The sequence below is a fragment of the Lissotriton vulgaris genome, chromosome 7, assembly GCF_964263255.1.
Source record: "Lissotriton vulgaris chromosome 7, aLisVul1.2, whole genome shotgun sequence".
NCBI classification, from domain to species: Eukaryota; Metazoa; Chordata; class Amphibia; order Caudata; family Salamandridae; genus Lissotriton; species Lissotriton vulgaris.
In genome coordinates this window covers 1016180205-1016205971 of record NC_141695.1, presented here as the reverse complement: position 1 = coordinate 1016205971, position 25767 = coordinate 1016180205, and the positions used below count along the sequence as shown (strand labels likewise).

The 25767-nt window shown below is 51.6% G+C and overlaps 1 protein-coding gene across 1 annotated transcript in view; it reads right to left on the bottom strand.

Annotated features, from left to right (window-relative positions):
* The window catches only part of RANBP17 (RAN binding protein 17), a 1388837-nt gene that overhangs the window by 1113043 nt on the left and 250027 nt on the right, over positions 1-25767 (bottom strand). The window contains exon 5 of the mRNA XM_086931437.1: positions 9323-9388. Within this exon, the coding sequence (XP_086787563.1) occupies positions 9323-9388 (66 nt within the window). The remainder of the gene's footprint in view (positions 1-9322; positions 9389-25767) is intronic.

The window sequence follows — 25767 nt, the reverse complement described above, 5'->3', positions numbered from 1 at the left end:
CAGTGGGAGAGGGAGAAGAAGAGATGAGAGAATAGGAGAGAGAGAGAGAATGAATGAATGAATAGGAAAAGAATAATCAAGGAGACTTAAGGAGTGGGCTGGTTTGAGGATTTTTGCCAGGGCTGCTTTTTGTTCCCTAGTCTTGACCTGACTGAGTCTGTGCCCAGAGTAGAGAAAGGAGTGAAAAGAGAAGGAGCCAAATGGCACCCTCTACTTACACTATCCAGAGTAATGACATCAGAGCACCATGCACGCTGATCTTCATTCACAGCAAAAAAACAAAATTTCAAGCTTCTGAGGAAGCTCTTCCGGTGAAGCTCTTCCCCGGCAGCCAAAGGTAGGCATTCTAAAAGCAAAATCCTATGGTGCAAGCACCAAAGCGATTCACTGCTTTAGGGGGATGATGTGATGTTCACTTCCACAGCACTGTGAAGGTAGTGTGGAAGACGTGGTGTTAAAGGGGTTACATCCAGAATCAAAGGAATTGCAGAAACATCCAGGCGTAGTGGGTATTATAGTTAGCGATGGAAGCAAAAGGATTTTTGGAGGGGAGCGATGAAAGGAGGAAAGACTCAGTGTTTGGGGAAGAAGAGAAAAAAAGGAAAATGAGAATAGGTAAAGAGGATTAAAGTCAATATAGTGTTTAAACAGGTTTGTAGGTGTTTGTGGAATTGAAGGAGGTCTTCAAGAAATCAGAGTTTTTCAGGTTGGCAGTTCTAGAAACATGATGCTGCCCCAGAGAAGGACTGAGTGCCAGCTCAGAGTGTTTCAACAACTTGGTTTCAAGTCAGAAGATCTCCTTCTGTGGCTTCTAGATAGCCCCGGAGATTTTTAAGGCAATTGACAAGTGTGCTTGTTTTTGATTGTGAACAGATTTAAACATGATGCACACAAGTTTGAATATAATAATGGCTTCAACTTGAAAGCCAGTGTAAGTCACATTAAGTAAGTGTGATGCAGTGCGCTAATTTGAGGTGCCATTCTTGATAACTATATATTTAACATGCTTATTGTGTCAATGCATACATCTAAGGGAGCGATATCCCTAAAGATATTCAGATTATGTGTTTTCTAAATTAACTATCAGCTAATATTAGATTGAAGTATAGAATGAGTTCACCCAACTAAAGGTGTGTAGGCCACAGTTAGTTTGCAAGCATGAATGGGTGGCTGGAGAACTTTGTAATTCACAATGAAAAAAATAAAAAGTGAAGTGGAGGGATCGTGGAGAAACTAAAAACATGAACATGATGGCTACTGGCCTGATAGATGCTTGGATGTGTTGTAGGGAAAAGCACTTTGGAGGCAAAAAAAATAGCAATGAAATGGATGAACTTAAAAACATATCCAACACTCTAGTTAATAACACAAAGTTATCAATATTAAAAGTGTAAATGGTCACCAGAAATAGGCTGTGGAGGTGAAGACCCAGTTGCTCTTCACCAACTGCGCATTAAGGCAACCAAATACAAAGCGCTATCAACTGACTCTGATAAAACGCAAGAGACAGGGATGGACGCCTATACGACCAAGGAGACAAAGCGGGCAAAATGATTGCCTGGCTGGACAAAAAAGAAAAGGCACAAAGACTAGTTTCGGAGCTGAAGTGCAGTTCTGATGCTAGCTTGATGGAACCTCAGGACATAGTCTGCGAATTCGGCGACATTTCGAGCGAGTGTACCCTAGAGGCTCGGAACTCCCGGAGGAAGACTCCTCCAAATTACTTGCAGACATCAGATTGCCTATCCTCGCAGATCCCGATCGAGAGGCGTTGGAGAGCGCACTCACCACTGACGAGCTGGCAACAGCGATCAGAGATCTCCGGCCGGGAAAAGACCTGGGCCTAAATGGCTTGCCCATTGAGCTATACAAGCTCAAACCCGACTTATCTGAAACGTATGTATGAAGATAGTAGAGAGTTAGGGGTGCTACCACAAGATCAACCTATCACCACGCTGGTGGCCACTCCCAAGGTGGGGAAGCCCAGAGAGGAATGTGCCCATCTCCCCATTGAACGCAGAGCCCAAAATACTTGCAAAACTTCTAGAGAACAGCCTCAGGCCAGTCATAGACAAATTAGTCCACCCAGACCAATCGGGCTTTATGCCACACTGCAACACTGCTCTTAACCTGCAGCGACTTCACGGGGCGTTGCTTCACTATCTAAGAGGATGCAATAGTAGTTTCATTAGATGCAACAATGGCGTTCGATACGCTTGAAAGGGCATATCTGATGGCGGTCCTTAAAAAGTTGGGCTTCCGCACAAATTTTATCGGATGGGTGCGGCTCCTCTATATGGAACCACTAGCCCAAGTAGTGGTTAATAACAAAATCGCTGAAGTGTTCACTCTTGGTAGGGGGACGCGACAGGGCTGTCCACTCTCACCTCTGCTCTTTGCTCTCTCCCTAGAGTTGCTTGAGGCCTGGACACGAAGGGACTACTCCATCTGGGGACTTAAATGGACCGAAGGATGGGAGGACCGGATCCCGCTATACACAGATATCCTCCTCTATCTAGCCTCCCCAAGAAAGTCCCTCAGAATGGTTCTAGACATATTCACAAGCTTCAGGAGAAATTCTGGTTATAGAATTATCTGGAGCAAATCGTTGCTATACGTTCTACATAGGGATCCCCCATCAACGCCAAATGACTGCCCCTATTCAGATAGTAAAAGAGGGATACAAATACCATGGTATCTTCATCACGATTGACGCAAAAACCCGATATGAACGGAATCTCCTCCTGCCATTGCAAAGATTCAAGCGAGATACCGCTACCTGGAAGGCACTCCTGCTGTCTCTACTAGGAAGGGTAGCTCTATTTAAAATGATGGCACTGCCATGTTTCCTATCTGCCCTCCAGATTTACCCAGACCAAGTCCCATCGGGGTTTTTTAAAGACATCAAAGCCACCCAAAGAGACCTACTATGGGACAAGAAACCACGTATATCACTCCACAAATTAAAACTCTGTTGGTATGACGGGGGCATTGCCCTCCCTGATATTAGAAAATACTATTGGGAGGCACACCTTTCAGCCATCAACCAATGCACATATCGCTGTGGTGACGATCCGGGCTATGGTATGGACAGATGGATTCTCCTGGGTGGTAGTTTCGAGAGGGCGCTTTATTCCAAACCAAACAAGTATCCTCTTACAGGGCCTACAAGACACTCGGTCCAACTCTGGCAGAGCCGCAGACAACGCCTACCGACGCGCAGGGGTACTGCTACGCAAACATTTCCGAATCCAGACTGATGCCTGGGGATATTCTAAGGTAAGGAATCTAATACTAACTACAGTTTCTTACAGATATATTGTTACAGAAGGTAAGTAACTTGTGCATCTGAAAGAAACAGGTTAGTATTAGATGCCTTACCTTAGAATAGGTACCCCAGCAATACCAACCCCGGTGGTGGGTCTGCGAACCAATGATCACACCAGAAAGTCCTGGAGAATGGAACGGCCGAAAAAGCCATCTCTCCGGAATTGGCTGTCCAGGCAGTAGTGTTTAGCGAACGTGTGCAGCGAGGCCAACATAGCTGCTGACAGATGACCTGCAAGGGGACTCCCCGACGCAGGGCAGTAGTAGCCGCCGTGGCCCGAGTGGAATGGGCCCTCAGCCCACCAGGAGGCTCCTTTTTAGCAAAAGAATAGCATGCCTTGATGCACAAGACGACCCACCAAGAAATGGTTCATTTGTGCACCGCCCGTCCCTTCTTAGCGCCCTCGTAACCAACAAAAAGTTGGTCGTCCAACCGGACCTGGCGTGTGCGATCCAGATAGTAAGAGAGCACCCGTTTTGGGTCCAGACCGTGGAGCCGCTCTTCCTCTTTCGAGGGATGCGGAGTAGGAAAGAAGGTGGGCAAGGTGATGGACTGCCCAATGTGGAAGGCTGTGACTACCTTGGGCAGGAAAGAGGGTCACGTCCGCAACACAACTTTGTCCAGATGGACAGAAAGGAAAGGAGGTTGTGAAGAAAGGGCTTGGAGCTCACTCACTCTCCTGGCAGAGGTGATGGCAACCAGGAATGCAGTTTTAAGAGTGAGAAGACGAAGAGGGCAGTTATGAAGTGGCTCGAAGGGAGCGCACATCATATAAGTCAGAACAAGGTTCAAGTCCGAGTGCAGACGTCATTTGTGATCCATCATGCACCTACCGCTGAGTCCGTCCGCCCTGGAGTTCATGGAACCTGCCAAGTGTTGAACCACCAGGGTCACACTTTGATGTTCCAGCCATCGCCAGAGGCGCAGAGCCTCCTAGCATAGGGTCCATGACCCCACCCGCCCTGTTTGTTGGAGTACCACATGGCGGTGGTGTTGTCCGTGAACACCTGCACTACACTCCCCCGGACAGAGGGGAGGAATGCTTTTAGTGCAAGCCGGATCGCCCGCAGCTCCAGAAGGTTGATGTGGAGCCAGGACTCCGCCGGAGACCAGAGGCCTCTGATCTCCGCCTCTCCCGTGTGGCCCCCCCAGCCCTGGAGGGACGCATCGGTCACAACTAGGTGCTCCGGTTGGGGTAGGGAGAGGGATATGCCGCTGACCCAATCGCCGTCCATGAGCCACCACTGCAACTGTCTTGCAGTGCCCTCTGAGATCAAGACGTGTTCGGACAAGTTGATCTGATGCTGGGCCCACTGAAACTTCAGATCCCACTGCAGAGCCCGCATCTGCCACCTGACCTGATGCACCAGAAGGATGCAGGAGGCCATCAGCCCCAGAAGCCGCAGCATCAACCTGACCGAGACCCGGGATAAAGGCTGAAAGATCGAAATCAGAGTCTGAATATCCCGAACCCGCTGTTCGGGAGGATAAACCCGAAACTGCGCCGAGTCTAGAACCGCTCCGATGAAGAGGAGCTTCTGAGAGGGGCACAGGTGTGACTTCGGCACATTGATGGAGTACCCCAGCAGGTGCAGGAGGTCGGCCGTAGTCTGGAGGTGGCTGACGACTGTCTGAGGCGAGGCCACCTTTAACAACCAGTCGTCGAGGTAGGGGGAAGACTGAAACCCCTAACCTGCGCAGATGAGCTGCGACCACCGCCATCAATTTCGTGAACACCCGTGGGGCGCTGGTAAGGCCGAAGGGGAGCACGGTAAACTGAAAGTGCTCTTGGCCTACAGTGAACCGCAAGTAACGCTGGTGGGCCGGCAGGACTGGGATGTGAAAATAAGCGTCCTGCAAGTCCAACGCTACCATCCAGTCTCCCGGGTCCAGGGCAGCTAAGACCTGAGCCAAAGTCAGCATCTTGAACTTCTCCTTCCGGAGGAAGCCGTTGACTTTCCGCAGGTCCAAGATAGGGCGTAGGTCCCCTTTGCCCTTCTTGGGAACCAGAAAGTAGTGGGAGTAACAACCACACCCTACTTCTGGCCCAGGAACGTGCTCGATGGCCCCCTTGGCCAAGAGGGCCGTAACTTCCTCTTGCAGAAGATTCAAGTGATCTCCCGATACGCGGTGGTACTGCGGTGGCATGGCTGGAGGGATTGCCTCGACGGGGAGGGAGTAGCCCCTTTGGACGATTTGCAGCACCCACCTGTCCGATGTGATGGTGTGCCAGTTGGGGAGGTGATGGCGAACCCTGCCCCCACTGGCGTCAAACGGGCCTGAAAGCTCGGACTAGGAGGGCTTTGAGGCGGATGCTGTGGGGGTGGATGTGGACTGGCCTTGCCGTTGTCCCTGGGCACCGCCACGGCGATTACCACGTCCGCCACCGCGCTGGATGTTAGTCTGCAGCCCGTGGCTGGCAGGACGTGTGGGGGTGCCCCTTCCTTGGTCACGAAAGGAGTGAAAGGCAGCCGTTTGCTCACGCGGGGCTGACAGGCCCAAGGACTTGGCCGTAGCCCTGGAGTCCTTAGAGCGCTCAAGAGCACTGTCTGCCTTGTCGTCAGAAAGGTGACAGCCATCAAACGGCATGTCCATAAGGGTGTTCTGGACATCAGCCGAAAAGTTGGCGGACCTCAACCGTCGTTGCAATCGCCCTGCCTAGCGAGTCCGTTGTATCCAGCCCACATTGGATGGAATACCGTGCCGCATCTCAACCCTACGCAAGGGCTTAGGCGAGTTTAGTCCGGGCCTCCTCCGGACATTGTGGCAGCACATCCGCGACCGTGTCCCACAGAGAATGGGTATAACGGCCCAAAAGGCACACGGTGTTAACTGACCCCCAACCCCAAACTCAGTAAGGTGAACATCTTTTTACCATATTGTTCGTACCTTTTGGATTCCCGATCAGGGGGAGCTGTCGGGAATGCAGTCTGGGAGTTAGAGGCCTCGATGACCAGGCTCTCGGGGTGGGGTGGGTGGACAGGAAGCAAGGGTCGCCCGGTGCCAGGCAGTGGCGTATGGCCACGTTCCTATCTACAGGGGGACCTGTAGCGGGCATGGACCAGGTGCCTAAAAGAATGTCAGTCAAGGCCTCATTACATGGCAGTAGAGGCTCCGAAGAGCTTGCCTGCTGTTTAAGGCCCTCAGTGAGGAGGTTAGTCCTCATGGCCGCGACGGGGAGTTCAAGAGCCAAGGCCTTAGCCGCCCGCGTCAACACCACACTATAGGCAGCCCCTCCTCCGTAGCCACGGTAGGAGGGGAGAAAAATCCAGCATCGGGCGAAGTGTCCAAACCACTGGCCTTCCCTAGCTCACCTACCCAGTCCTGAAAAGACTGGCACTCCCGAGCCAGAGGGTCCTCAGACCCCTCCCAATCCACCTCGTCTCCCATCTCCTGGTACTCAGGTTAAAATGATGGGGCCGGATCATAGAAGAAATGATCTTCTTTAAACGTCGGAACCGGATCGAGGGGGGGACCGGGGACGACGTCGGGGGCGACACCCTAGGGGTCAACGCCGGCGGGGTCCTAAGGTCGACCAGGGGCGACCCGGATCCGGAACCTGATCCGAATTCGCCGACGGAACCGGCCCGCTTGGGCTCCCAGTCGGGACCGCGGGGCCCAAAGGCGCCACGGAACCCGACGAAGGAGTGAGCGACCTCATGGCCATGAGGAAGGCATCAATCTCCACCGGTGTCGTGTTCTGCTCAGGGATCGGCGGGTATGGAGTAGGCCGCAACGTCTGCGGCTCCGGCAGAGCCACATGGGCATTGCCGCCCGAATCCCCGGCCGCGTCGTGCGAACGTCGGGGGGAGTCAGAAGAGCAGTATTGCCTTTTCGACTTCTTGTGCATCTTACCAGAGGACTTGGAGCCAGACGAGTGGTGTTGACTCGCCGAGCTGTGATGACTCCGGCCTTGCGACCAGTCCCTTGACCTCCTCCTGGACCGGGACCTCGATCGGCGCCAGGCCGACTGCCGGAGCTCGAGGCGCTTACGGGATCGCTCCCGCCTAGCCTTCAACGTCAAGGCCCGGCAGTCGGGGCACGACTTGTCATCATGGTCGGGCCCCAAGCAATGCAGGCCCCGGCGATGGGGTTCGGTAACCGACATCAGTCGGTTGCAGTCGGAACAGGGTTTGAACCCAGGCATCTCTACCGGCACCGATGGAGTCGTACGACTCTAAAAACAGATCAAAAAGATCGAAAAAGTTTAGTCAAATATTGACTAAGGGTACCACTTTTTCGGGATTGGCGCTTGCTGGCACGGAAAAAAGAAGAACTGACATCGCGCGAGGGCTGCGTCTAAGTACTCCGGCAACGTCATCCCGGCGCCAACGACGCCGACTACAGACACGGAGCCACAGACAACGCTTACCGACGCGTTGGGGTACTGCTACGCAACCATTTCCGGATCCAGACTGACGCCTGGGGGTATTCCAAGGTAAGGAATCTAATACTAACCTGTTTCTTTCAGATCCAAAGCTACTGGAAAAAAGTTCTTGAATGTATGAGCATAACATGGCGGGTGGAAATTCGACTTGAAGCCAAAAGATGTCTTTTAAACATTTGGGAGCCCACGTTTCTGACCGCAAGGGGCAAAACATGGGTAACGCTTGGGCAAATGGTAGATAAGCGAAATATTGCACGCCTTTGGCGAGCAGCGACACCACCAACACTCAGCGCCTGGAAAGAAGACATGGACTGGTGTATGATACGTGAGAGGACAGTGTAAGTAGCCTGTGGCTGTCCCCGGAAATGGATAGCGCTCTGGACTAAATGGAACGTTTATCTTGAGAATCTGTTTGAACACCCAAATGTCCCCTCTCTTGACGAACCACTAACGCCTTGATGTATGTAGACACAGACCTACCACCATTGTACTGTCCATTGTGACATCTATGCCCGAATGCGTGACTGTAATGTAGATATCGATAGTGACCCCTTGTGTACAATGACCATTTCTTTGAACTGTTTAATAAAAAGATTTATAAAAAAAAAAAGAAATAAACTGTGGAGAGCGGGGATGGTCGCGACATCACTTAGCCTTCTTTGTTCTGCCCAACAAGGGGTCTTCTTCGACACTACTTGGCAACGTAGCGGTCTTGACCGGGGTTTTTACACGCCTCGGTGCATTCTTGGTTGGACTCTTCCAAGGGACCCTAGACGTGTACTGCTGCACGCTGTAGTAGGTGTGGACAGTGACAGATAGGGGAGCCCTGCTGTGGCTTGGTCATTGCTAATCATGACATGGCCCAAATATTGAAGAGTTTGGAAGCCCCGTCTTTGGAGAGGGGAGGAAGATGAGTATGGGTTGTTGCATAGGTTTATAGAGCCTCATATATCGCGCAGAGGGTTTGCCCATACAAAGATTGTAAAATCTGGAGGGAGTGGGGTCAGTAGCGGCTCCTGGAGGGACTGCTGCGGGGTGGGCGGGAGGGGAAGGGTGGGGGGTAGTAAGCTCCGGCATACGGCCATTCGGAGTTAGGTAAAGAAATAAAGAAATAAAACAAATTAAATTGTGCATGCTGCAAAGCATTTGCAGCGCGCACAATTTAATTCGATTTATTTCTTTCTTTCTTTACCTAACTCCGATCGGCTATATGCCGGAGTTTACTACCTCCCACCCAGCCCCTCCCCTTGCTGCCCACAGCATTCCCTCAAGGAGCCGCTACTGAGTCGGGTCGGTACTTCGGCACCCAGATGCACCCCATGGGTTCAAGGGCGATAGATGGTTTGTTGGGAGTGGAGCAAAGGGCCTGGTTTGAGGCAGAATCAAGGGGGCATGACCATACTGGACTGGGACAAAAGTAAGGGGCAGTCGCAGATGCATATAATAAGGTGGAGTATCGCAGATATTTACAATTTATATGGGCCATAATCATTTGTCTGTAAACCTTTTTTTCTCATTACTAATATACAAATACTTATAACATGCTTTATAACAAAAAAAGTGTACAAAGGCAAACCTTTACATTCACTAGTTTGGACCATACATACCAAGTTCATTTCCTGAGTCAGTTCTGAAAGAATCATTACTCCAATTACACAGTGATCTACAGTGCCCTGTAAAAGAAACAAACAAGATATGTCTTATAAATGCTAAATTATGTCTACAAGCAACCAATGGCTTTGAAACTTGAAGGTATTTTGATGAAAGTAGCCTTTTGGAAGTAGTGTATGTCATTTTGTGCATTGCTTGGTGTGCGGCCGCATACACTATATGCACACACCCTATTTATTCATTGAACCATTACTGCTATCACATTATTTCTGATTTGAAAAGTGCAATAAGTCAGTGGAGAAGAAACCAGAACGTCAAGCATGATCCCTGGTGGCTAGGGGGAAGAAAATATCTGGAAAAGCAACATATTATTTTACTTCAGGTTCTTGCTTTCACAGATTCCAAAGCAATCACAGGCTTTCAAGTATACTGAACACTCCCCCAAAAACCCTAAGGTAAAGCAAAGTAATGATTATTCTTTGGGCATGGTACCTCAAGGTATGTTTAACAAAAACTTCAGAAATTCACTTACAAACCACAGCTGAAGTGCTGAGATGGCTACAAACTAAACTGAAAATCATGTGCTATGGTGAGGGCCATAATCCTTCACTCAAGCAATAGCTATGCGGGCCATACCAGCCACATTTAACGCAAACACCAAATCCAAATCAACCTGGATCTGAAAGAGCTAGGCTAACTTCAGCTGCCTGGACTACTCCTTTCCAATGTCTCCTGCATCATATTCAGGGAGTGAGCCTAAGAAGTCAGGCTCTGGGCCAACAAACTACCAAAGGCAGAAGACTGCAGAATCAGCAGGAGTCAAGCCGTCACAGTACTGTAAATTCAGAAAAAAGTCATAAGCCGCAATATTGTGCTCTCCAAGAATACGTAAACCAGCATTTGCAATGCAATAGGTTTCTCATTTGCTAGAGTTTAAGCTATTGGCATCCTAAATGACAATGCCTTTTATTTATGTGTTTTCAAAACCACACATACATAAAAGGCATTTCCATTTATAATGCCAATAGCTCAAACTCTTGCAAATGTGAGAGCACTTTCATAGTGGTCGCACCACTTTCTTTAGACGCCGCTCGCCATATTCAGGTTACAGCAAGCCGCATCTAAAGAAAGGGGCGTGACCACAATTAAAGTGAATGCACGTCATGGAGTGCTTTTACCACACAAAAAAAACATTTGTTCAAACTTTTTTTTGTTGGTAAAAGTGCCCAAGGCCGTGCTTTCACTTTAAAGGGGTGCACGCCCCTTTCTTAAGACGTGGCTTGCTGTAACCTGAATACGGCAGCAGCGTTAAAGAAAGGGTCTGGACCACAATTTAAGTGAAAGCATGGTATGGGGCTTTCACTGAAGAAGAAAAAAGTTTCGTAGTTGGCTGCTAAAGTTAAAGCGGACCGCGTTGGCAAATTAAATAAATAAATAAGTGTGGCCGCTATACTTGAAGCGGACCTCGATGCTAAATTAAATAAATCAAGAAACGTGACCGATATAGTTAAAGCTCACCGCAATTAGTAATTAAAGTAAGAGTGGGCAGAATGCTGCTTGTAGGAAAGAAGGTAGGGGGTGGAATGGGGCAAATCAATTAAAAAAATGGTGCTCACAGCCTAGATAAAGCAGACCGTGTAACAGCACAAGTAAAAAGTCCAGTCCTCATGGGAGGTTACAAAGGAAGAAAAGGCGGTAGCAAGGATGGACTACTAAGCCTATTCATGAATGAAAAGCAACGATTTAGAAAGGACAGTAGCAAGAGTCAATTGAAAAAATGGGCGGGACATGGGCGGAGCTTCAAGTCCTTTCCTGAATACAACGTGCCTCACAGAGCAGCGCATGCGCTGCCCAGGTTCGACCTAAAAACGCTAACTCTGCCTATCATACTGTGAACTGAGGAAGGGCTGGAAACCTACAACTTCAGACAACTTAGTCCCCAGCCCATCTGAGCCTGTGTGACCCACAAGAATGTTAAAGTGACCTTATTCTGTTAACAGTATACACAACAGGAGTCAACCATAAACCTAAAAAAGGACGAGGGTATAACTGAAGGAATTGTTCCCTGTGGTGCAGCACTGCTTTTGGATGCAGGATTTATTCCCCGCCTGCACAATTCTGTGTACTTTATGCATGTTATATGTATATTGGGCACCTTTCACTGCCTATGTATCCTTGGTGATGCTGTATATCAATTGTTATTAAATATATTTGATTATCCTTTTGACAATTCTGGTCATATCGTTCTTTTTGACGTATTTGTTGCAAGATACAATACATGTTCATGGTATTGTACTAAATGTATTATTGGAATTATGAACATAACTTAAGGACACTGTTGATGATATGACTCAATCTGTTAACATCACTCCTGTCCCCCACCTCCAAGTGCAAATCAATTAGGAATGAGCATGGAATATTTTGTTCTTATGCCACTTGAGGACTCGCTTGCCCAGAATCCAGCTGGGCTTTCCATCCCTGCCAGCGATACAAGGGATCCTGTGCAGGATACACAATGGCCCTATCCGCCAATCAGAGTCCACAGGAGACGAGTACTGACAATGTGTGGTTCCCCCGAGCCAAGAAGAAAAAAAGATGGTAAGCACCCTTTGTGTGGGAAAAGAAAACCCACGCTTAAACCTTACTAAATCAAGTTCTTGACATTTCTACTGATGCTATTAAGGAGAGAGTGGGGACTAGCAAACGTTCCCATATTTATAAACTCTGTTGTGGGTCGATTGGGAGCTACTTAGGGTCACATCTTGACAGTGAATGCAAATGCTGCGCCTCACATGACTCGGACAAAATTCGTGCTTCCACTTCGACTCTGCAGGAATGGGCAAATTGTGGACATCACTCTGGCACTCTAGTAGGGCCAGTCCATAATATTCCCAAAACGGTCATATTCACAGAATCTGAAGGAAGAAATAAAATGATATCCCCAGGCCATTTGCAACTGATTAGCTATCCATTTTGCACCTTCAACCTGAGGCAGCACTGTTTCTCATAGTGCTCAAAGGGTCAACCCCCTTAAACTTAAACAGTCTGAGGGGCATTGTCAATTGGTTAATAAGTTAATTCACTGGCTGAAGTGGAGACTAGGTAATAGCAAACTATTACATAATTAGATTAATATAGTGTGGAAAATTCCTTGGTTGGTGAATATGCCAAAAACAGATGCGAATGATTGTATTGCTATTAATTAAAAAAATTAATTTGCTGTTCGTGATTTGCTGCTTAGGCGTAGTTATACTATTTTGGTCTGTAGCAAGATTGCGTCCCTCCTGTTTGTGTTTAGACCAAGACCAACCATAATGGTTTCAGCCAATCCATTTAACAATTTTAATGGTGGACTACACTGCATTCTTTTTCCATCACAGTGGATAAGAAATATACCTCCCTGCCATAGCATGAGCCTATAGTTGGACCGATAAGCACTTCAGAAACACCACACTTAACGCACAAGTTACTTATCTTCGGTAACAATATATCTGTAAGAAACAGTAGTTAGTATTAGATTCCTTACCTTAGAATATCCCCAGGCGTCAGACTGGATCCGGAAACTTTTGCGTAGCAGTACTCTTGCGCATTGGTAGGCGTCGTCTGCGGCTCCGCGTCCGTCGTCGGCATTGTTGGCGCCGGGATGACGTCGCCGGAGTACTTAGACGCCGCCCTCGCGCGCTGACGTCCGTTCTTATACACAGCTTTTCCGCTCCAGAAACGCAGAGCCATGATAAAAACTAACACTGGTGCCATGAAATTAGGGCCCTGAAAGGGGATGACCTTAACCCTAGATATCGTTTCTCAGAACGGGGAGGTTGGGTGGGGCGGTAAGGAATCTAATACTAACTACTGTTTCTTACAGATATATCGTTACCGAAGGTAAGTAACTTGTGCATCTGAAAGAAACAGGTTAGTATTAGATTCCTTACCTTAGAATAGAACCCCAGCAATACCAACCCGGGTGTTGGGTCTGGGAACCAATAATCACACCAGAAAGTCCTGGAGGACGGAACGGCCAAAGAAGCCATCCCTCCGGGCTTGGCTGTTCAGGCAGTAGTGTCTTGCCAACGCGTGCAGCGAGGCCCACGTATCTACCTGACAGATGTCATGAAAGGGGACTCCCCGGCCCAGGGCAGTAGTAGCCGCCGTGGCCCAAGTGGAATGGGCCCTCAACCCAACAGGAGCCTCCTTCTTAGCCAAAGAGTAGCATGCCTTGATACACAACACGACCCACCGAGAGATGGTCCGTTTGTGCACCGCCCGTCCCTTCTTAGCGCCCACGTAACCAACAAAGATTTGGTCATCCACCCGGAACTGGCGTGTGCGATCCAGATAGAATGAGAGCGCACGTTTTGGGTCCAGACGGTGGAGCCGCTCTTCCTCTTTAGAGGGATGCGGAGGCGGAAAGAAGGTGGGCAAAGTGATAGATTGCCCGATGTGGAAGGCTGTGACTACCTTGGGCAGGAAACAGGGTCTTGTCCGCAACACAACCTTGTCCGGATGGACAGAAAGGAAAGGAGGCTTGGAGGAAAGAGCCTGGAGCTCACTCACACTCCTGGCAGAGGTGATGGCAACCAGGACAGCAGTCTTAAGAGTAAAAAGACGGAGAGGACAGTTATGAAGTGGCTCAAAAGGAGCACATATCAGGTAAGTCAGAACCAGGTTCAAGTCCCACTGGGGCATGCCGAAAGGAACAGAGCGTTCACCGCCTTATTGGTCCTATGAACCCATAGCTGGCCCCAAAGCATGGCCAGGCGTCACTTAGTTAGGGCCAGAGGGTGTTCCTGGTCTAGTTTTTCCAGCACTTTGATGTGCCGGGACAGGTTGTCCTCAAATAAGAGAGCCTCCCGAGCTCGAGCTATCGATATAGAAGTTATGTGACCCTGAATCGTGGCCTTAAAGGGGTCCCAAACCACAGGGAAAGAATTTCAGGTATGTCATTGGACGAAAAGTAGGACAGGATAGCATCATGGATCTCGGCTATGTCCATGGGGTCCCGGATAATGTGAGGGGATAGTCTCCAGCGAGCAGGGTGGTGTGTGTGATGCGAGCGGTTGTGTAGCAGAAGCTCCACTGGAGCATGGTCCGAAATGGAAATATCGGACATAGAAGATGAGAGTATGTCACGCACCAAGGAGTGGAAAACGAATAGATAGTCAATGCGGGAGTAGAAGCGATGGACATGAGAATAATAAGAGTAATCATGAGTAGCCGGGGAGTGATAGCGCCATATATCCAGCAATCATAATTCCGTAAGCTGTTTCTTTAGGGGAGCAGACATGGCCCCCACCCCATGAAACGTATCAGCACAACGGTCCAATCCCGCATCCCACACCAAATTGAGGTCCCCCCCAAAAATGAGCTGATAGTCGTCATGTGTTATCTGCTCCTGGAGGAGTTCCCTAATGAAGCGGTCCTGTGCATGATTGGGAGCATAGATATTGTAAAGAGTGAGTGTCTGTACCCCAACTCGGACCTCCACCTTGAGGAATCAATCAATCAATCAATCAATCAGTGACACTTATAAAGCGCGCTACATACCCGTAGGGTCTCAAGGCGCTGGGGAGGGGGGGTGCCGCTACTGCTCGAACAGCCAGGTCTTCAGCTTCTTCCTGAAGGAGAGGTGGTCTTGGGTCAGGCGCAGGTCGGACGGGAGGGAGTTCCAGGTCTTGGCGGCCAGGTAGGAGAAGGACCTTCCTCCTGTAGTCGCTCTTCGGATGCGGGGGACGGCGGCGAGGGCGTGGTTGGCTGATCGGAGGTGGCGTTTGGGAGCGTAGAAGTTGACTCGGCTGTTGAGGTAGCTCGGGCCTTGGTCGTGTAGGGCTTTGTGTGCGTGGGTGAGGAGGCGGAAGGTGATTCTCTTGTTGATGGGGAGCCAGTGAAGGTCTCTCAGATGTCCGGAGATGTGGCTGGATCGTGGGATGTCGAGGATGAGTCTGGCTGAGGCGTTTTGGATCCGCTGGAGTCTCTTCTGGAGCTTGGCGGTGGTCCCGGCGTAGAGGGCGTTGCCGTAGTCCAGTCGGCTGGTGACGAGGGCCTGGGTGACGGTCTTCCTGGTCTCTGTGGGGATCCACCAGAAGATCTTCCGTAGCATGCGTAGGATGTTGAAGCACGCCGAGGAGACGCTGTTGACTTGCCTGGTCATGGAGAGGGAGGAGTCCAGGATGAAGCCCAGGTTTCGTGCATGGTCTGTCGGTTTGGGTGCAGTGCCCAGGGCGGGAGGCCACCAGGAGTCGTCCCAGGCGGAGGGTGAAGAGCCCAGGATGAGGACCTCCGTCTTGTCCGAGTTCAGTTTCAGGCGGCTGGTCGTCATCCACTCGGCTACCTCTTTCATCCCTTCGTGCAGGTTGGCTCTGGCGGCGGCGGGGTTGTTGGTCAGGGAGAGGATCAGCTGGGTGTCGTCGGCGTAGGAGATTATGCTGAGGTGGTGTTTGCGTACGATGGCCGCGAGGGGGCTCATGTAGACGTTGAAGAGGGTGGGGCTCAGTGATGATCCTTGGGGGACGCCGCAGATGACTTCGGAGGCCTCTGACTTGTACGGTGGTAGGCGGACTCGCTGTGTTCTTCCGTCGAGGAAGGAGATGATCCATTCCAGCGCCTTGTCCTGGATTCCGATGTTGCTGAGGCGCCGTATTAGGGTGCGGTGGCAGACCGTGTCGAATGCCGCGGAGAGGTCTAGGAGGATGAGGGCCGCTGTTTCTCCATTGTCCATCAGGGCTCGGATGTCATCGGTGGCGGCGATGAGGGCGGTCTCTACCCTCATTGCCACGGATCACCCTAGCAGCCCCCTGTTGGATACCCGCCCTGCAGAGAATAGCCACCCAAGCCGTTTTAGTACGTGCAGATGCCCAGCATTGAAAGTGATATTTGGGGTGGGCCATACGGGAAGTATCCGCCATTACCAAATGAGTCTCCTGTAAGAAGATAATGTCTGGGTTCTGTTGCAATAAATAGTTTCATACTTGGTGACGCTTGTTAGGGGAATTAAGGCCCTTGACATTAAGAGATAAGAGTTTCAAACAGGGTACAGAGGTCATTGTAAATACTGATTACAGGCAGCCGCCATCAAATTTGGTGAGAACAAGATGCAATACAGACCCCCCATCCACCACCAACAGATCTCAATGGAAAGCAAACACAGTCAGAATGCATCTCAATGCCCAGCAGGAGACAAGCGAGAGTCAATGCGCCAATGAATAGCACTTGGTCGAGAAACGTTACACTTCCAATAGCGAAGTCTTCCCTCCCTCTGGACAGGAAGAAAAAGAGAGAGCAGGAGGAAAAAGAGAAAAGGAAAAAGGAGAGCAAAATGTCTAAATGGAACAACGGCCAACGTGGCCAACAAGACTTAGTCCAGTCCAGGAGCAGGCTAGGCTCAGTGGCACAAGCCATCCCAGAGATGTCACTCTCTTAGGAATAGAGGGGGGGGCGAGTTTCAGAAAATCAGCACCGCTGTCAGAAGGCGCACACCAGCACCGGTGCCACGCTATGGTCAGGGCAAGGAAGGAGTAAACAGAGAGCATGAGAGTCCACCCCGTCTCCGCGGGAAGCCGCAGGTGGCAAGAACAATGGCCCTCTAAAAAGTGGCATGTCAATCAGTTCTCCTTCGGCTGAGAACAGGTGGGAGACCACCCTCCGTCCAGAGAGCGAAGATGGTGAATAATGTCCTGTTTAGCCTGAGAGAAAGACAGTCCCCCACGCTGAGACAGCCGCAGCGGTCTTAGTGCTCTGGTCCACTGTGGCTTTGCAGGTTCTCGATCCAGAGGAGGTAACTGTGAAGGGCTAGATGGAGGAGAGGCGATCGGGAGACAAAGCAAATGAGTGGCCTCCTGGAAGGATCGCAGCACACTGCCTCTGGATTTCCATTGAAAAATGAGCGCAAAGGGATGGCCCCATTGATACTGGATGCCCAACTCACGAAGCTTATCGGTGATAGGTTTAAAGTCCCTGAGGTGACGAAGCGTGGTAGGAGCCATGTCCTGGAAGAGCTGGATGGGGGAACCTTTGTATGCTGAATCCGATTTGGAACATGCTGCCTTTAAGATGGCCTCCTTCTCTCTAAAAAAATGGACCCTGGACGAAATGTCGGGAACCAGGCAAGAGCGGCCGGCGGTACTGCCACGTGGTGAGCCCAATCAAGCGCAGGTGGGGAGGCAACATCATCCCCTCTGATTTTGTGGAGCAACTCAGCAACAAAAGTTGCAATGTCATAACCTGTGCACCCGTTGGAACACCACTCAGGCATATGTTATTGCGGCGGCTCCAGTTTTCCAAGTCCTCCTGCTTCATTTGGGGCTTAATGTGTTGTCCCTTCAGGAGAGCCAACTGTTGCCAAAGTTTGTCCTGGTCCTCCATGCGGGCATTGACCATCTTCTCAAGGTCATCCACTCGTCCTCCGATTTCTGTGACGTCTATCCTGAATCCCTTGATTCAGGTTTGAACCTCAATGAGAAGAGATCCAATTTCGGACTTGAGCTCCTGGAAAAATTGGCCATGAAGGATTGGGTAAGAGGATTAGTGGATCCCTCCTTCGAAGAAGACATAGCCGCAGAAGGTGTAGAACCAGGTTTGTTCCACAGAGCCGTCACAGAATTGTCCTTCGGGGGTGCAGCGATGTCCCTCTCAGCCTTAGAACGTGGCATGAACCCTCAAGCACCAACATGCCAGAGGGAGAGCCAGGGTAGGCGAAAGAGGCTGGAGGCCAAGCACCTACCCCAGTATGAAGTTAGAGGCCTCCGCAGAGTAGAGGGGTAGGGTAATCCGCAGCGAAGGGCAGAAGAGCAACACCTGTCCCCTCAGCGTGTAAGCCCCCTCTTAGCTCCCCCATTTCGGGCTGCGCGGAAGGCCAGAAGTCGCAGGCGGAATGGAGGGTAGAACCTCTTAGAGTCCGAGGAGATGCGGCAAGTCCCCCAGCGATCACAAATGGCGCCCCTCTGGAACCGGGACCAGACACGCACCGGGGGGAGAGGCCCCCAGTGGAGTAGTGCAGGAGAGGACGCCACAACAAAGCGCACGTAGGGAGCCCACGCCCGCCGTTATCAGGCCTGTACTGTAAGTCTCCAGAGGGCCCCAGGGAGTCCCAGCAGCAGGTACAAGGAAAGTAGAGCCAGGAAGGCCCAGAGCAGTCGACTTCCAGACAGAAGGCTAGGGCCAGGGTTGCAAACCTACACAGCCGATAGGGGACGCCGTCCCAGAAAATCCCCAGGGATACAGAGCCAGGAAGATGGCGGAGCCAGGAAGACGGCAAAGCCAGGCCAGGGCCTACATCCAGCATGCACCCTCAACAGGAGGAGGTAGTAGGCCGAGGGGAGAAGCCCAGCGTGGACTGCCACTCACCTCGCCCTGCCTCCCTGCTCAATAGGTGGTGCAGTCTCGTCGAACCTCCAGGACACCGGCGATGTAGTGCGGTGTCCGTCTAGGGCTCCGTGGCACAGTCTCCTGCATCACGCGGGGAGACACAGGATGGCAGCAGTCACAGCATCCTCAGCTCGGTACACCTCCCTTGTACCAAAGCAGCGAGAGTAAGATGCCGCACCTTTGATCAGGTCTCCAGATGTGTTGGTGTAGCTCCCTGGTGAGCCGCTGCGGGCTGGAGAAGGGTCCCCGCTCGCCGTGTGCTCTCTGAGGCCGGCGGGATCCAAGATGGCGCCGCAAGCACGGGGACGGACCCCAGCGCCAAAGCCGCTAAGGACTCCACCACCCGCGATCGAGGAGGTGCGCCGAGCGGGCAGAGGGCTCCCAGTCACCTCTGATGCCCTTACGCTGCAAGCAGAGTTGGCAGCAATGTCCAGGAGCCGCGATAAAGGCTTCTGAAGGCAGCGGCTGGCCGGAGTTACTTCGGCGTGCGTCTCACTCCATGCGTAGCGAGACCACGCCCCTCGATAGGAAATGTTTCAATGTGTCCACATTAGAATTTCTGCATCACAACTGTTTCTTCCACACGAACTACAGGATAGATCTAAGCAAACTAAGTACATTTTGATTTAGACATTTATGTAACTATTATTATTTTTTTTTTAATATATTTTTATTGCAGGAATTAGTTAAAGTCACACATTGGGGAGGAGGAGCCAAGATGGCGACCGGAGCAGACGTTTGAGCTCCCGGCTCCGTCGGTCTCTGGTTCCGCGATGATATCCTGCCTGATATCCTGCTCGCTCCTGGCGGTGAAACGTGTGCGAAGATGAGCTGATTAATCCTGTGCAATCTTGAGATCCCAGCTTGCCCGGATACCGGTGATACTCGAGGAGGTGTTCCCCGCCCTGGACCCTCGCCCCTCGCCGGCCCCTGGAGGCTCCGCAACTACCGGATCTGCCGACACCATTCCAGGCTGAGTGGTCCCGCCCGCACTGCATACCGAGGTCTGCCGCCAGCTGGGTTCCGCTGGTGGGGGCCGACAGACTGCTGTACCCAGCGCCTGGAACATGAGGGCTGTGAGGTAAGCCCCGGGGGAACGAGTCTCCTGCTTCGATCTGGTGGAGCGCGCTGGGGGAGGTTCGGCGATCCGGCTCGCCTTGGGCTGCCGGCTCCTTCTTCTGTTACCTAACCTGCAGCACAACAGCCTTACGGGACGGGCGCTTGGCTTTCCGCGATCTTTGTGGCGACATTGACTGGAAGGGAGCTTGTCTTTGCTGCGGACCCCCCTCCCCCCCCCCGCGGCCATTTTACCGTCCTGCGGCAATCATGACCTTACCGGATTGCCCGCGGTTGGAGGGAGAGGACCCGGTTCTGCCCGCAGATTGTTTGGATCTCCCAGCGTCGAGCGCCAGCTCTACAGTGCCGACTCGGCTCATTGTCAATGCGGGGACGCAGCCTCCACCATCCTTAGGCTCCGTTTTGGCCGCCCTACGAGATCTCCATTCGCAAATGCGTAGTGGCCTCCGGGCACTATGTGAGCAGTTCGACTCAATGTTATCTGCTGCGGGTCGGGAGCGCAACATTTGTGTCCAGCAAAGTGTGGATTTGTCTTTGCCGTCATGTGGAGATACAGTGGCTATAAGAGGATGTGATACATTGTTGTCTGCAACTGATTTCACCGGCGCCTATGGCCAGCTGCTCGCCCATTCTGCTGCCGATACTTTGTCTCCCTCTCCTTCGAAGCTTGAATCATTGTTGCCTGCACTATCGAGCCTGAAGAGGACTCCGGCTGCGCAACTCGTGGCTCCCTCGAGGGCTCATTCACTGTGGTTTTCGCCTCATCCTCTGCTGAACTTTTGTGCTCTGGAAGCCCTGTTGGGACTATGTGAAGTGGACAAAGGGATTTCTACAGATGGTCGGCGGCCATTTTGTTCTCCTGACTCATCTTCTTCTTCTGGGCGGCCATGTTGTCTTTGTGTGCAAGGGATGCGGGGCCTTCATATGGGAGCTGGTTTTGTCTTACACCCACGATCTGGCCAGGGTTAGGCTGTTTAATAGTGCTACTGCTTCATGGGTTGGCGGGACTGGAACTGGATGGGGTCTGCATTAGGTTGGGTCAGGGCTGGGTTCTATTCACGCTGTTGGTTGCTTGGCTGGTTGGACCGGGATTGAGAGTGGTACATACTTGTTTACGTCGCACACGATATATTGACTTTCCCCTAATTGTTTCTGTGCTAATGCCTGACTCTTAGTAGTCGTAAATAGAGTGGGGATAGTGTTCCTGACTGATAAGCTGGGACGGTTTGGTTTGGCTCCTCCTCCCGCTTCCCTGGTAGTTTTTTGGGAGTCGCAGATTAGAAGGGTCTAGTCTCACTCTCTATATCTCAGAGTGTATATTTTTATTATTTTTCTTCTTTTTCCTTCTTCCTTCCTTTTACTTTTACTGCATTTCGGGTTCTTTATAGGGCGACAGGCACATTGTCGGGGGGGGTAGGCCGTAGCCTCCGCATTGGTGTAGGGTGGGGGGGTAGATTTTATTTCTCTTATTTAGTTTCTATGGGCCTTTTTCTCACTTTTCTGCGCTTTCTTGTACTGTTTTCCTTTCTGGGCCTGTGATAGAGAATGGTTGGGAGTGGGTAGCACTGGGAGTGGCACGATTCTGGTTCCTGTCGTCTGCTTTGTCATTCTATTGTACTGCTACTCTGGTGCGATATTCATGCAATTGTTGCCATTATTACTGCTGCCTACTCATGTGGGAACTACTATACGGACTCGGATCTCTTTTGCCTTTATCCTTCATTGACTTTTGTTAATTCGGAAAAAAAAAAAAAAATTAAAATTAACCTTTATTTCTCCTTCCCCCTGACGACGTGATTTTCCAATATACATGTTGTTATGTGCTGTTGTATCGCCTGACATCATTGGGGGACTGTATTGTTGACACCTGCGCTCAAAAGTCTTGTGGCCGGCCGGATGGTTGTAGGCCCGTATTTGTCTTTCTGCACCATGCGCAATAAAGGTTTTCAAAAATTTAAAAAAAAAAAAAAAAAAGTCACACATTGGTCCACTATAAGGCGATCGGTGATGGTAACACCAGCGATGAAATAACACTAATACACGGCCATTTAGCCCACAACCCGGAGGTCGGGCGGCATTTATGCTGAATCGATGCATGCGGGCCCAGCGGCCTTCTAGTAATGACCATTCATAAATTAAAGTTTCACTTCTGCTTTTCTAAAAGAATGAAAAATTCCCTCCCCCCTCCTCCAACTAAACAAAACACACCCAGAGGACTAAGTTCCAAACCTTTAGTGCAATAAACCATCAGTGCAGTAGGAAGCTTATGATGCTCCCTCCTTCCTCTGTCCCCCTCCCCCCTCCCACCCCCACCATCGGTGTTCTGGTAGATGTGCAAAGAGCTTATGGTAGGAGACATTACACTTCCCGACGGGAATACTGTGTCATTAGTGCTCTACAGGGACGTAGGCTGCCCATCATCATCACTATTGGTGTCACTGGGTGTGTTGTGATCGCGCAGGGCCTGCACCAATGCCTCCCACGCCTGTGGTAATTCTAGCGCCTTCTCATTCCGCTGCCGCCTCGCCAACTGATATCTCAGGGTGCTCTCGCCCTCAGCCCATTTAAGAAATTCATTGCGCCATTTAGTGCCCGTTGGACCAACTCGTGCCTTCCAGTATCTAGTTATTTCCCGTTTCCCCAGGAGTAGCCCCATGTCAATAAATTTACTGGTAACTTTATTTTTGGGGGTATGTGGAAACCAGTGCAAGATCTCCACCGCAACGTCAAACTGTAGGGACCGTTCAGTAACCCTGTTAAGGGTGTCCCCTATCAACGTCCAATATGAGGACAAAGCGGAGCAGGACCATAACATGTGAATAAGGTCGGCCCCAAGCGTCCGACATCTAGGGCAGGCCGCCGTGTCCGAGGCAAAGTATTTTTGTATCTTCTCCGGGGTCAGGTAGGCGCGGTGCAGTATGTAAAAGTGGACCAATTGGAACCGAGCGTTACGCGTGCTCTTCCAGGCCCGGCGCATCAACTGGGCCCACGTGGTCTCCGGGATGTCCCTCCCTATGTCTGCCTCCCACCGGGTCCTGAGTGTGTCCAATGGGGGTAGCCGCTCGTTGATCATCCTGGAGTACAAGCACGTTACGGCTTTGACCGTCCCCGCCGCCATCATGACATATTGACACGCCGCTGACGTCTGTGGTTCCTCAAAACCATTCTGCCAGTGCGCTTGGAGTGCCCTCGTGACCTCTGCATGGAGCAAGAAGTCGCCCCGGGGGATGTCAAAGCGGTCTAGAATCGCCTGGAAAGGCAGCAGCACTCCATCCTCATAAAGGTCACCTATGATCTGTATACCTGCGTCCTCCCAAACCCGTAGTTGCAACCAATCGCCACCATGCGGCAATGCAGAGAGCATCCCAAGTGGGATTTCTGGGGCGTAGGGGTGTTTCATTCCCGACTTGCGTTGCACCCGGTTTCAACACGATCGTATAGTGCGTTCCTCCTGTGTGAGGTCCTTCAGAGCCAGCCTCTGTTGCAGTGCAATATAGGATAGAACGTGTCTGGGTATGCCCAGCCCCGGCTCCTCCTCCGGGCCTCAAAACTCCCGTGCTATCTCCTGAGTGTAGGTCTGCAGTTGGGCGGCCAAGTAATATGTTTCAAAGTCGGGTACCGTCAACCCCCCCTCCGCTTTAGGGCTCATTAGAGTCTTAAGCGCAACTCTGCGGCGGCCCGATCCCCAAAGGAATGCCACGAGCAGTGAGCTCAAGTTCCGGAAGACGGCCGGTGGGATCCAGACCGGAAGCATCCTGAAGTAATATAGTAGCCGAGGAAGCGTCACCATCTTCAGCAGTGCTATACGCCCTGCCACCGATAGCGGCAGGGTGGCCCAGAAGGACATGCTACCCTTTAATGCCCGAACGCATCGGGAAATGTTGCCCTCTAGGATGTCAGCAGGGCTGTGATAGATGTACACCCCCAGATATTTGAGGCAGATAGGCGCTCATCTGATCGCCCTAGGAGTGTCGGGTTGAAGCTCTCCCCCATGAACCGGGAACAAGCACGTTTTCTCCCAGTTCACCCTTAGGCCCATTATCTCACCGAAAGTAGTGAGTACTGCGTCTGCCCCGGCCAAGGCTTCTCCAGCATCTTCTAGGAAAAGCAACAGGTCGTCAATATAGAGGGAAATGTACTGCTGCCCCGACAAGGTCCGCAATCCTCTATAAAAGGCCCCGGTGCGAATCGACAGCCTCAGGGGTTCCACCGCGAGCGCAAAGAGCAGCGGGGACAATGAGCAGCCCTGCCTCGTGCCTCGCTCCACCGGGTATTGTTGGGAAATCAGCGGGCCTGACCGTACTCTAGCCATCGCCGAGGTGTAGAGCACCGCGGTCCATCGCAGGAACCCCTCCCCCAGGCCAAAGCAACCAAGCACTCTACGGAGGTATTCCAACTCCAAGCTGTCAAAAGCCTTCTCCAGGTCAATTGAGAGGATCATGGGATGGGGGGCCTTGTCGTGGTCCTCCTCCAACAGGCGGAGCAAGCGACGGATGTTCATTGTAGTATTACGCTTGGGGATGAATCCCGCCTGGTCTTTATGCACTAGGGAGCCAATGTGACCCAGCAATCTCGAGGTCAGAATGCTGCTTAAAATCTTATAATCGACCGTAAGCATCGAGAGCGGCCTGTAAGACGCCGGGTCGTTGCCCTCCTTATCGGGTTTGAGCAGGGGGACCACCAGGGCCTCACGCATCGAACCCGGAAGGCGCCCCAGACGCTTCGCCTCCCTGTAGACTATCAAAAGCCGTGGGGCCAGGTGGTCAACGTAGGTGGAGTAGAACTCCACTGGAAGTCCGTCCAGGCCTGGGGTCTTGTTTCGTGCCATCCTCCCCCAGCTCCACGTCTCTCCCCAATTCCTTCGCCTGTTCAGGCTCCAGAGCGGGGATAGGTAAATCCTGTAAGAAGTCATCAATGGGGGTAGTGTCCGGTGACACCCTACCTCGGTACAATTCTTCATAGTAGCTCAGAAAACTAGAGATTTCGGGTTGGGTATAAACCTCTATGCCCTCCGCATCCCGCATAGCCACCGTGGGAGAGGTGCGCCTCGTGGGGTTAGCCAGGCAAGCCAGGAGCGCTCCTGATTTATCACCCTGAGCGAGCGACCTGGTCAGATAAGCCTTGTAGTCGAAACTACGTAGCCGTTCAACTTCAACAGCCACAGCTTCCTTCGCCGCCACAGTCTGTTGTTCCGGGCGGCCGGGACGGAGGAGCTCCATCTCGGGGAGTTTACGATCAGCTTTAGCAAGGTCCTCTAGAAGGACCCGTCGCATCCCCACCTTCTTCGTTATGCAATAGCCCCTAACTACCACCTTAAATGCATCCCATTCAGTGGCCCTTGCACCAGTCGTGCCCTCGTTCTCCGCGAAGTACGCAGTGATTCTGTCTTCCAGTTCACTCCGGAACACCAGATATTCCAACATCTCGGGCGTAGCCTCCAAGTTGGAACACAGGGGGTACCCGGGAGCCATCCAAAGTCGGCCAGTAGAGGATTGTGGTCGGAGATGGTCCTCGCTAAATACTCAGACCTCACGGCCGTGGACACTAGTTCCGCCGACCCCAACAACCGATCCAACCGCACATGCAGTTCGTGCATGCCGGAGAAGTGGGAGTAGTCTCGGGCATGTGCGTGCTGGGCTCGCCAAATGTCCGTCAGTCCCCACTTAGTCTGCCATTCCAGTCTACCCTTGGCTACCCGGTGGGTTGGTGAGTCCGGAAGGGGAGGGTGAGATCTGTCGAGATCAATGTCCACCACCGAGTTGAAGACTCCCCCGATCAAAAGAGGTCCCGATAGATAGTGGGCCAGAGAGCCCGACAGTGCAGCCAAAAAGGCCAGCTGGTCCACGTTAGGCGCATAAATTCAGCATATGTTCAGATCCTTTCCCCCCAGTTTGCCAGCTATGGCCACAAACCTCCCCTCCGGATCCACAGTGTGTTTAGTTACCTGCAGGGGAACCCCAGCCGCACCCAGATCAACGCGCCCCTAGCATAAGCTGAGTATGTG